Here is a 13,002-nt window from a genome sequence, read left to right as displayed (position 1 = left end):
GACGAGCCTCTCTTCCTCCTCCAGGCTCCCCCCACCCCCAAACTCCTGTCTCGCCTGCAGGGGCAGACAGCTCGGAGCTGGGGGGGGGGGGGCAGGCGACAGACAGACAGATCGCCTCCCGGTGGGGAGGGGGCCAGGAGACAGACAGACAGCTCGCCTCCCCGTGGGGAGAGGGGGCAGGAGACAGATAGACAGGTCGCCTCCCGGAGGGGAGGGAGAGCAGGAGACAGACAATCAGACAGGCAGGTCGCCTCCCGGAGGGGAGGAGCTGCCTCCTTTTCTTTCTTTTTGGGATCTACCCAGCCCCGCGTTGCCGGCCTCCCGCCCGCCCCTCGAAGGGAGCCCTCGCACTGGCTGCGGCCCCTGCCCGCCCAGCCCTGGCCCCGGGCGGGGAGGCTGGGCAGAGATGAAGGCGCTATAAGGAGCTCGCCGGCACGGGGGGAGGGGGCAGCGCAGCCGGCCGCCCCGCGTGGCCCGGGACCATGAGCGCCGGTGACTTGCAGCCCAGCTCCCCCGCCAGCCCGCAGCCCCGCCGGGCGCCCGACATGGCCGTGTACTGCGCCGAGCACTTCGGCGCCTACCCGCAGCCCGCCGCCGCGGCCGCCTCCTCCACGCCGCGGCCGGCCGCCTACGCCCTGGCCGACTACGGGGCGCCGGCCAACGCCGGCTACCTGTGGGGCGTGAGCGGCCCGGCCCCGTACCTGCAGGGCGGCCCGGGCCGGCCGCCCCCTTCCTGCCGCCCGCCTCCTACGGCTGCTCGCGGGGCGCCCCCTCCGCGCCGGGCTCGCCCTCGCCCGCGGCGGCCGAGCTGAGCTGGCTGAGCCTGGCCGGGCAGGAGGAGCTGCTGCGCCTGGTGCGGCCGCCCTACTCCTACTCGGCGCTGATCGCCATGGCCATCCAGAGCGCGCCCGGCCGCAAGCTCACGCTGAGCCACATCTACCAGTACGTGGCCGAGAACTTCCCCTTCTACAAGCGCAGCAAGGCCGGCTGGCAGAACAGCATCCGCCACAACCTCAGCCTCAACGACTGCTTCCGCAAGGTGCCCCGCGACGAGGACGACCCGGGTGAGCGCCGGCGGGTGGCCGGGGAGGGGGGGGGGCGCGAGTGGGACGGGGGGGGCGGGGCTCCCCAGGGGCTGGGGGGCGCGAGTGGGACAGGGGCGGGGATCCCCAGGGGCTGGGGGCGCGAGTGGGACCGGGGAGGGGGATCCCCCGGGAGTGGGGGCGCGAGTGGGACCGGGAGGGGATCCCCAGGGGCTGGGGGGGCGCGAGTGGGACAGGGGAGGGGGATCCCCAGGGAGGGGGGGGGCGCGAGTGGAACAGGGGAGGGGGTGCTCAGTGGCTGGGGCCCCACGGGTGGTGCCCGGGAGCAGGGGGATTGGGGATGCCCAGGCCGGGCGCTGGAGGGGAAGAGGGCCGCTGAGCGGATCGGGAAATGAGTGCGACTGGGAGGGTGCCCGGGGGCGGGGGGGGGTGCTCAGGCGGCTGGGGGGTGTTGGATGGAGGGGTGCCCAGGGGGCTGGTGGCAGAGGGGGTGTTGGATGGGGTGCCCAGGGGCTGGTGGCAGAGGGGGTGTTGGATGGGGGTGCCCAGGAGGCTGGGGAGATGGCAGAGGGGGTGTTGGATGGGGGTGCCCAGGAGGCTGGGGGGTGTTGGATGGAGGATGCCTCGGAGACTGGTGGCAGAGGGGTGTCCCCAGGAGGCCGGCGGAAGAGAGGGGTGTTGGATGTGGGGGGCAGGAGGCCGGCGGAAGAGGGATTGGGGATGCCCACGATCCTGGAGGGGGCGGTTAAGCGGACCGAGGGGCTAGGGTGGGGAGAGGGACCCAGGGGGACCCGAGGGGAGCGCTGTACCGGACAGGATCTGGCCGACCAGGGAGGGGGCTGAGCAGCATCTGCCCCTTGCACGGCTCTGTGCCGGGACACCCGAGGCGTAGGGCGGGGAGCCCCTGCGCTGTAACCCCCACTGGCGGCCCCCGGCCGGCTCGGAGCTGGGTATCCGGCGCGGGGCTCGCACCAGGGGAGCTCGGGCAGGGGGACGGGATCCCGGGATGTGGATCCCGGTCGCTCCCCATGAGCCGGCCTGGTGCGGGGCGGGCGGGCAGAGCTCCGTGCAGGCTGGGGGCTGCAGGGGGGGGGGGGGTGCGATGACAGTGTAACCCGGGGTGTCGGACCGCCCCCACCCCGGCTGCTCCGCCCAGCTGGGGACACCGAGGGGCAGATCCTGTGATGGCGGGTGGGGTGGGATATTGTCCCCATGGGAGTAGCTGGATCCAGGGCCCCAGGTTCACTTCCCAGCGGGGCAGGGCCCTTCTGGGGTTGGATGCCCATTATGAGGTTCCTGCCCTCTAGGGCAAGGGGAGGGGCCCTTAGCACCGATCTGTCCCAGCCCCAGGGTGTAAATCCAATCTGCTCTCTGGCTGTGGGGGGTACTGTAGAGATGCAGGGTCCCACCTACCCTGAAGGATGGTGTGGCTCAGACATGCACATTGGGTGCAGAGGCCCGTGGGGGAGGGGGGATTAGGGCTGTAGCCAGGTGGAGTGGGGGGTACATGTCCTGCTCAGTAGGGAACAGGGGCGGGCGAGTGGGGCAATTTGCCCCGGGCCCGCAGGGGCCCCCATGAGAGTTTTTGGGGCCCCTGGAGCAGGGTCCTTCACTCGCTCTGGGGGGCCTGGAAAACTCTTGCGGGGCCTGGGGCCCCCGGAGCTTCTTCCGCTCTGGGTCTTTGGTGGTAATTCGGCAGCGGGAGTCCCCGCCGCGGGTCTTCAGGGGACTTCGGCGGTGGGTCCCGGAGCGGAAGGACCCCCCGCCACCGAATTACTGCCAAAGCAGGGGCCCCCTGCCACCGAGGACTCCAGGCCCCCTGAATCCTCTGGGTGGCCCTGGTGGGAAAAGGGCTTTTTAATGCAAGTGCATGAGGGCCCCCTGGGTGCAAAGGGATTCAGGGCTTTCCCTGCACAGAGATCTGAGGCATGGTGTGTGCGTGACTGTGTCCAGGCGGCAAGGGGGCCCCTGTGGGTGTGCTGTATTTATTTATATGCACACCAATCCCCCTGGCCCATTGGCACGTGTGCAGCACTGAGAGAGACCCCACCAGTAGATGCTCCCTCCCCCATAATCTGCCCTGAACCACAACGTGGGTGAGATGGCCCCACACATGCCCAGCACTGCTAATGTACCCCTCTATTTCACCCTACCCCAGCAGAGCTGTATCAGGATGAGCGAGTGAGTGCGGGCCTACACTGCAGTGCAGGTCTCCCTGGGATTGGGGTGCCAACGGGTGAGTGTGGGTTACAGGTCCCTCTGTGCCTGATCCACGGAGGAGATGGGGCTGTTACAGCCCCAGCTAGCTTAAGATGGAGCATGTTGTGCTTTTAGCGCTTGAGGTCCCCTGTTCAATCCCTGGTGCGTTGGCTAAGATGGCGGCCGAAACACACACTTAAATGACAAGGGTGTAATTGGGGAAGCATTAGGAGTTCTGTCTGCAGGGCCCTTTTACTCTGTTTGGGGTGGGGCTGTAGGCTCGGAGGCGCAGTTCTGATCCTGCTAAGTGGCTGCAAGATTCATTCCCGGTGCGTGGTCGGTGGGGCAGATTCTGAATTCCTGAACGTAAGTCAGTGAAATTGCAACAGTGCGAGAGGAGAATCAGGCTCTGGTCAGCAAGTCTGGAGTGGGTGTTTGGCAGGTGCAGGTTGTGCAAATGCTGGGGTGGGGGGTGAAGGAGGGTGCAGATCCTGCTCAGGGGGTGCAGGGCATCTCTTGGAGGAGCTCCCTGTCTGACTCCTTCTCTGTCTCCTTCAGGGAAGGGGAACTACTGGACCTTAGACCCAAACTGTGAGAAGATGTTTGACAATGGGAATTTCCGGCGCAAGCGCAAACGGCGCTCTGAGCCTAACACCCCCACTGTGGTGTCCTCTGGGGGGGCCCTGAAGGCTGAGGAAGGGCGTCCCATCCCGGCTGCTGCAGGCAAGCCCTGTGGAAACAGCCCCTCCCCAGAGCTGGAACTATCACCTGCCAGGGACCATCCCAAAAGCTCCTCTTCTCCGGGCATCATCTCAGCCACCCCAGGCTGCCTGAGCACCTTCTTCAGTAGCATGAGCTCACTGAGCAGCGGAGGGAGCCGCCTGGCAGGAGGCTTCAGCAGGGAGCTGCACCATCGGAACTTCCCCACTGGGCAGATGAGTGGTGGCACCTTCACTGCCTCCTCCAGCAGCTCCTCCCAGGAGGGGCACCCACCAGACCAGCTGCAGCGAGTTCCGGGGCCCACTGCTGCCTATTACAACTCCTTCCACCCCAGCAGCAGCCAGGGTGCCCAGTACAACCATTACTACAACTTCACAGTAAACAGCCTCATCTACGCCCGGGATGGCACCGAGGTGTAGGGCATGGATTGCAACTCGACGGAACGAGAAAGGCTGGTTCATTCAGCAATGAGGAAGACCCCAGGCTTTTGCAAACTGCGTTTGAAGCAGGACACTTGCAGTATGTTTTCCCAGGAAGAAAAACTTACAATCTATTAAATATATATGTACACACACACAATGTGGAGTATTTCCCTACTCGTCCCTGCAAAATCACTGATCCACACAGGATGCCTGTTTGCCACGAAATTCTGCAAATGAGAACCAGAACTGGATTAGTGACTTCAGAGGTTTTTAATCTTGAATGTAGAGTTAAAAAAATAACTACAAAGAGAAAGCAGCAAGGACCAAATATAGACACATAGCAGGGGAATATTGCCTGTTGGTCATTTATTTGTGAACCTCTGTTTACAAGTGCTTTGGTCTTGGAAGAGAAAAAAAAATGAAGAGATTTCTAATGAAGTGCCTTCTAAAAATCCCTATGTCCGTGATTGCCTGTTTAGGTAATTGCTTTAGGCCTCGATCCTGCAGTGTACAATGCCTGGGTAGATTCTTTGCCCACACAGAACCCCTTTAGATACAGAGTGGCTCCATGCGGGTTCGCCAGGCTGCCTGTGCTTTGTATATTGAAGAATCAGAGCCTTAATTTTGTAAAAGAATCGTTTTACTTAAGCTTAGTACCAAAGACACACAATCTAGCCATACAGCTTTTAGCAAGAGAATAAACACAGTGAATATTTTTATACATATTTGTACGTAATGTACTACTCTGTACATACATTTCTATGGGATTTTATATTTGTAAATTATGCTCTGGAGTTTGTACTTATTTATAATGTGTTTGACATTTGGGAAAGTTTATTTTGCCTTTCCTTTCCCTAACCCCCATTCCCCTCCTCCTTTTTTTTATTGTAGTGTATGAATGAAACTTTTCAAACTGAACAACTTTTTGGGGAATAAAATATTTACAGTTAGATTTTTGCTTGTTTGTTCATCAACAGATTTTATTTTACTTTTTTAGATGGTTAGGGACAAGGGTTGGGACAACAGATACAGGGACTCAACACTTTCCTCTGTGCCAAGGAAAAAATGTTGCTTTCAGCTCAAAGGAGAAGTGTGTGGTTTGATTTACAATCTCCTGATGGGTAATTGTGAAAGCTGGACTGAAGCTTTTGCTGGTTTTAAACAGTAAATTGCCTATTTTCAGCTTAGGTTGGTTAATGTATAGTAATTGCTTGCAAAGTTAATTGGAGCAGGACTGACTCATGTAGGATCAAGCTCATGCAGCCAAATTCAGACCCTGGAGTCAAAGGAATTACACCCATTTAAGGTTCCTCAGCAGAGTAATCCAGTGGAGGTCAGTGGGCCAAAATGTGCTCTTATACATTAGTTCAAATCTGGAGAAACTCCCTTAACTTCAGTGAAGTTTCTTCTGATTTACAGTTGTGAAAGAATCAGTCCCATAGTACATAATATCCATGATGTAAAAATTCCTCACATTTCTGAGGTTTACATCAGTTGTTGGCAGGGATTTGATGTAATCAGCCAGCTTGTATAAATGCTTTTTAAAGGCATGTAACATATACAGTGAAAACAAAAGAAAGCATGACACTGAAATGGCAGTACAATTGCAGTACTGTATTTAACAATGAATCATGGGCATCCAACTTATTAGAATGCCATGCAAGCAGGTAACATTTTTGTCTCTAAAACTCAAAACAATATTTCATCCAATGCAATCCAGCACCAATAGAGACAACCTAGCACTGATATAACCATGCACTGTACCAATGCAAGAGCAATCTAGAGCCTGATACTACTTCCCTCACTTAGGGCCTGATCCAAAATGCATTGAAGCCATGGAAAAACTACTGACTTCAATAGGCATTGGATCAGGCCCATAGGCATAGCTCAGGAATACTGCATCTGCACAAGCCTTTTTCCTCTAAAGTCTGCTAACACCGGTTCAGCTCCATTGGTTGAAGCTCGGGGTGAAGCGCTGGTGTAGATAGCTCCATGTGGCTGTCAACATTTTAACCCTCCATGCTCAGAGAAGACCCACACAAGATGGTGCTTAAAATGCAATCCGTCCCCTGAAGGTGCAGGCTCATGGGGGCCTGGCTTGGTCCTAGTTTGTGAAATGCTGAACACTCTCATCTGTCATTGAGGTCTCAGTGGCTTCCAAGGGACAGAATCTGTGGGAGATGGTGAGAATTTGGGGACTGCTATCAGGAGGGCATAGAGGGGGGTGGTGCTGGCTTTGGTGTTTCCCTGCTTAATGCTTCTTCCTCCCCAAGAAAGAGAGACATCTGAATTCACCCTCAACAATCTCAGCTACCCAATGGAGGCATGTGAGTTTCACAAGCGGTATCTTGAAATCAATTCCTTTCAGCGTTTGTTTCTAAATATCCTGAGTGAATGTGGAGCCTGTAATTTTTTTTTTTTTTATAATGCATGAAGAGAAGAAAACTTGATCAAAAAGTGCAAGCACCTTTCTTTGGCAAACATATGGGCCTTCAGAAAGGCTCACTCATCATTTTGTTACCTGCAGCGTAGTAGTAGCTGTGTTGATCCCAGGAAATTAGGGAGACAAGGTGAGTGAGGTGATCTCTTTTATTAGATCAACTTCAGTTGGTGAGAGAGACAAGCTTTGGAGCCAAACAGCTTTTAAGGTCTGGGAAAGGTACTCCCAGCATTACAGCTACATGCAAGGTCGCTCTGTGTAGCTCAAAAGCTTGTCTCTCTCATCAACAGAAATTGATCCAATAAAAGATATTACCTCTCCCACCTTGTCTCCATAACATCCTGTGCTCACAGTTCTGATTAATTCTCATCAGCTATCCCCCAGAGAAGAGGCCATGGGCCTGATTTACCAGAGGGAATGAATCAGACTCTTTTTGTACAAGAATAAGCTGATCCCATAGGCTTGATTCTGATTTCACACCAGTTTAACTCCACTGACTGCAGTCTAGTTATTTGTAATTTACACTGCTGTCACTTGGAGCGTAATCAGGCATTTTTGTGTAGGGAATCTTTGTTTTCATTTGGTAGAGGGCCACAATGAAAGAAAGATTCCTCTGTGTTTGGGAAAAATCCCCTTTTCTTGAGTAGTTTGAGACTCTGAGAAGGAGCAAGCTTCCAGAACTTTATTTTAGTATTATTGGGGGATGGGTGAGGGAATGAAAGAAAGCCATCAAATTACTCTAGTAGTGGTTGCATCATCAGGACCAGGAACATCACTGAAATTCCTTTGTTTAATCAGCTTGTGGAGTTAAATGTAAATAAGGCTCCCTCCTGTGAGTCAGGGCCATAGGATTGGGTCCACAATGTAGAGCTTGATTAAGGTCCTGATCCTGCAGTCTTTACTCAGTGAAACTCCTGGGGGTACCTTTGAAACATGAATGCACCCCATTAGTAGGGGCCTGACCTTGCAATGTGCCAGTAGCCCCGGTGAAGTTAATGAAGGATGACTGCGACCCAAACTCGGCTGGATCAGGGCATATAGTTACACTGCTCATCTCTGCAACCCTTACAAGTCAATGGGACAATTCTCATGAGCATGGGTTTCGGGGTTGGGCTGTTAATAGGCTCAAATATTCTAACCACATTTGCATTTTTTCTCCTCTTGGTGTCAGGGTTAAATCCTGCTCCCCTCCTGTGGCGTGGATGGAAGCCCTTGCCTGAGGTAGGTAAGCACAGGCTTTGCCCCGAGCCTGAGTATGTGAATATAAATGTTTGGGTGTTCATGATAAAGCAACCTGCCAAAGGGGCCCTTGATACTAGCATTCCGACTAATAGACACCTCGTCTGTGCTGAGAGGAGTTGAGTGAATGAGGCTTAATGGCAGCCTTTAGCTTTTCCTTTTGTTATTAAAAATGACTCCTCATTTAAAACCATTTAGCAACCGCCCAAGTCATGGGAGAATGAGGGCAGCAGGATTGGGCTTAATGAAAGACACTCAAAAAAACAACAGTGCTATTGTCATGGGCCGTCTTCATTTAAAATGAGCGCCCCAAGAGCAGGGGGGAAAAGGACAACAGGGACAAAAGACTATGAGTCCCACCCCTGAATCCCTCTGCCTCTCCCTCCCCTCAAGCCCCAAGAAGCCAGCAAGGCCTGTCTTTTTGGTCTGTGTTTGTACAGTACCTAGCACAGTGGGGTCTTGGTCCATGACGGGCTTTGGCACTATGATAATACAAATAATAATACCAACAATGGGACCAGCAGTGCAGCGCCAACAGTAGTCATGCTCCTAGTCTGGGTATGTCTACACTAGAGTTTCAATGAGCATTCTGAGGCCAGATCCTGAGCCTAGTGAAGTCAACGGGAAAAATCCCCTTTTCTTGAGTAGTTTGAGACTCTGAGAAGGAGCAAGTTTCCAGAACTTTATTTTATTATTTTTGTGGGATGGGTGAGGAAATGAAAGAAAGCCATCAACACAGCTACTACTACGCTCAAACTGACTTCTGCTGGAGCAGAATCAAGCCCCTGGACTCCATTCCTCTCCACCAAAGCCAGGCAAAGCCCCTGAAGTTGGGTGTTCCTGCACTGAGCTAGCTCGTGATTTCTTTTTATTTCTGAACTTTCTGGGAGTTGGGGTGAAGGGGAAGCCACAAGAACTCTGGCATTTGCAGACTCAGCTAAATAGGACACCTGATGTGTGTGCTACTGTTTTGTTGTTTCTTTTATGGTAGCCCCCATCATGGACCAGGGCTCCGTTTTGCCTGGCACTATATGCATATATAATAAATAAACATACTTCCTGCTCTAAGGAGCTTTTAGTCTAAACACATGGCGAGAGGCAATGCTGGGAAAGGTAGTGTAGATGGCCACTGACTGCCACCAGCATTTTTCCAACACTGTCATTGAATCCTGCTCTGAGCAGGCCTTATTAATATAATAATAAAAATACTGGCAGCTCCCATCTGCAGGTCTGTACTGGGCCTCCCTCCCAGTGTTGCTAGCATGGATGAAGGGAAACCAACATTAGCAAATCTTTAGAAAATGTCCCTAGTGGGAATAAGGCCTAAACATCTATCATATATAGAACTGGAGGACTTGTGGCACCTTAGAGACTAACAAATTTATTTCAGCATAAGCTTTCGTGGGCTACAGCCCACTTCTGCGGATGCATTCGGATGAAGTGGGCTGTAGCCCATGAAAGCTTATGATCAAATAAATTTGTTAGTCTCTAAGGTGCCACAAGTACTCCTGTTCTTTTTGCGGATACAGACTAACACGGCTGCTACTCTGAAATCTATCATATGTTATCTCACACTGCCTTAAATCACGGGGATTTATTATGCACCAGGGGCACATGAATGCACATGATTTATTCACATGAGTAGCCCCATTGGGCCTGATTCTGATGTTACAGTAGTTTAAAAGTGGTGTAATTCCATTCAGTGGAGTTACACCAATCTGCAAGGTCAGATTCAGGCAGTGATGAGCTCCCAAAATCCTAAGAACCAGTTCCCTATCGGGTCCTCGGTGGCGGGGAGGGGGGCGTGTCTTCACTCACTCCGGGTTTTCAGCAGCATTTCGGCGGCGGATCCTTCACCCGGAGTGAGTGAAGACACACAACTTCCCGCCACCGAAGTGCCACCGAAGACCCGGTAGGGAACCGCGCAGTGAGTACAAGCCCCACTTGCCTGTCTCCCTGCCCCATCTGACCCCAACCCTCGTCCTGCCCCCAACTGCCCCCCCTCAGAACTTGCAACCTATCAACCCCCCCACTCCTTGTCCCCTGACCACCCCCTCCCGAGACCCTCCACCCTAACTGCCCCCCAGGACCCTACCCCCTACCCAACTCGCCCCACTCCCTGTCCCCTGACTGCCCCGACCCCATCCACCACCACCCCGAAAGATCCCTGGAACTCCGTCATCTCCCCAACCCCCACTGTTCTCTATCCCCTGACCGCCCCCCCCAGAACCTCTGCCCCCTCCAACTGCTCCCTGCCCCCTAGTTAACCCCTCCTCCCAGCCCCACCCCAGCTGCTCAAAGTGGCAGGAGCTGCAGAGCTGCACTGGCGTCGGCGGTGTGGCGCGCTGAGGCTTTGCGAGTGGGGAGGGGCCGGGGGAACCTCCCTAGCTGGGAGCTCAGGTGGGCCAGACAGGACGGTCCCGTGGGCCGGTTGTGGCCCGTGAACCGGAGTTTGCCCACCTGCCGGCCCCTTTAATAACCGGTTCTACACCGGCTTCTAAATTTAACAGCTGGTTCTTGTGAACTGGTGCGAACTGACTCCAGCTCACCACTGGATTCAGGTCCATTCACTATAACTGGTGACTTACAGGGATGAGCCAACTAAAAATACAGTACCTAGCCTAATCGATAGAGTGGGGCTGGTTGGGAAATGATTTTTTTCCTGCCTGAAAAGTTTTGACAAAAATGAATTTTGGTTTTATCCAAAAAGCCCCCTAAGTTTTCATCACAAAACCAAAATCCCTTCAAACTGAATGTTTTTCAGCTTTTGGCAACCCTCTTTTTTTCAGTTTTCAGCCGATCAAAACAAAAATAACTTGGTTTTCAGGTTGTGTTTTTTTTCTTCCAAAAATTTCATTTAGTTGAAAAACCATTTTTTGTGTGTGGGGGGGGAGGGGGGGATGATTGGATTTTTGTTTTTGTTTTTTTGATGAAATATAAGAGATTGATGCTCCCATGGGTAAACGAAGTATGATTTGCCTCTGCAGGAATAACAGGATTGTAATGTAAAACATTAAAGGTATTCTTTCATATTATACATGCACTATCTCTGAATCGTATCAAATAATCTTACCCCTTCATCACACAATACAAGGTGTGATAAACGTGCATGTGATCTTCATATACTGCTGAATAGAGTATTAGAACATCTATCCTAAAGGATCTTCATCTAGGGCCTGATCTGAGCACAATGGAGTTAATGGAAAGACTCCCATTGGCTCCGTGGGTTTATCAGGCCGGTAGTCAGCCTGTCTCTAGCATATTTTGGATGGTCTAATCTAGTGCCCCAGGGAGAGTAGAAAGAAGTAAAAAAATGACACATTTGTGAGCTGCACCTCATGGGCCCAATCCTGGAAAAACTCCCACTGGCTGCTGTGTATAAGGAGAAGCAGGCCCCATGTGATCATTTTTCTCTTTCCTGCAGTCCATTGTGTCAGAGTTTATTGACAAAGCAAATATCTCACCATGTAGCCAATCTATGGTAGCAATGAACAATGACAGATCAGCTCCCGATTGAGGGTTAACCTGCCTTTAACCTCCTTGGGCAACACTGATTTTATGTCTAATTAAAGTAAATAGTGGAAATGTGCTGTCTTCCTCCAAATCCTGTTGGATGGTGGCAGAGGCCAAGCTTTGCCCTGTTACTTTGGCACTACTGCACTTTATACTGACCTGCCTGCCGCATTTACAAGCAGTAAACCAAAACAAGCAGTACCACCAAAAGGCTCTTTAAAACATATAAGGTTAGATCCTCAGCTAGTATAAATTAGTGCAGCTGACTCATAATTGTTACCCACCCAATGGAGCCTGATTCTGACCTCACTTACCCCTGCTTTGCAGTGGGGTATGATTAAGGCTACATTTTAGTCATGGGTATTTTTAGTAAAAGTCATGGACAGGTCACAAGCAGTAAACAAAAATTCACTGCCCGAGACCTACCCATAACTTGTACTATATACCCCTGACTAAATCTTGGGTGCTGGGGAGGGGAAGGAGGCCTGGGGTGGGTTCTCTGGGGTGGCCTGGGGAGTGCCATGGGTGTTTGGGGGAGGCAGCACACAGCTCAGGGGCACTGTAGGTGCTCGGGGTGGGTGGGTGGCAGCTCATGCCCCGGGACCCCTGCCGGTACCTGGGAGAGGGGGGCCAGGTGACAGCTCATGGCCTGGGCCCTCCGCCGGTGCTTGGGGGACGGCAGTGGCCAGGACCCCTGCTTCTGGGGGGTGGGGGGGAGGAGAGGGTGGCAGCTGGCCCAGGGGCTGCTGGAGCTGCTCCGGCAGCCCTAGAGCCAGCCACACCAGCCGCTACAGAAGTCATAGAATCATCCCATTCTCTGCCTGAGGAAGAGACCTCAGGAGGTCATCTAGTCCAACCCCCTGCTCAAAGCAGGACCAATCCCCAACTAAATCATCCCAGCCAGGGCTTTGTCAAGCCGGGCCTTGAAAACCTCTAAGAATGGAGATTCCACCACCTCCCTAGGTGACCCATTCCACTGCTTCACCACCCTCCTAGTGAAATAGTTTTTCTTAATATCCAACCTAGACCTGCCCCACTGCAACTTGAGACCCTTGCTCCTTGTTCTGTCATCTGCCACCACTGAGAACAGCCGAGCTCCATCCTCTTTGGAACCCCCCTTCAGATAGTTGGAGGATGCTATCAAATCCCCCCTCACTCTTCTCTTCTGCTCACTAAATTATCCCAGTTCCCTCAGCCTCTCCTTGTAAATCATGTGCCCCAGTCCCCTAATCATTTTCATTGCCCTCCGTTGGACACTCTCCAATTTGTCCACAACCTTTCTGTAATGGGGGGCCCAAAACTGGACGCAATACTCCAGATGTGGCTTCACAAGTGCTCAATAGAGGGGAATAATCACTTCCCTCAATCTGCTGTCAATGCTCCTACTAATGCAGCCCAATATGCCATTAGCCTTCTTGGCAACAAG

At 53.2% G+C, this 13,002-nt stretch overlaps 1 protein-coding gene across 1 annotated transcript; it reads left to right on the top strand.

Moving 5' to 3' along the window:
- Positions 1-482: 482 nt before the first annotated feature.
- Positions 483-5,295, top strand: FOXI3 (forkhead box I3). Its single transcript, XM_039542052.1, is given in 3 exon segments — positions 483-767; positions 770-1,064; positions 3,801-5,295. Coding segments are annotated over 3 exon segments (1,161 nt in total). The 3' UTR covers positions 4,382-5,295.
- The last annotated feature ends 7,707 nt before the right edge of the window (positions 5,296-13,002 follow it).

This window comes from Mauremys reevesii, linkage group 5 (assembly GCF_016161935.1).
Source record: "Mauremys reevesii isolate NIE-2019 linkage group 5, ASM1616193v1, whole genome shotgun sequence".
Taxonomy (NCBI): domain Eukaryota; kingdom Metazoa; phylum Chordata; order Testudines; family Geoemydidae; genus Mauremys; species Mauremys reevesii.
Note: the sequence above shows the minus strand (reverse complement) of the source record. Positions and strands in the feature narration are given on the sequence as shown.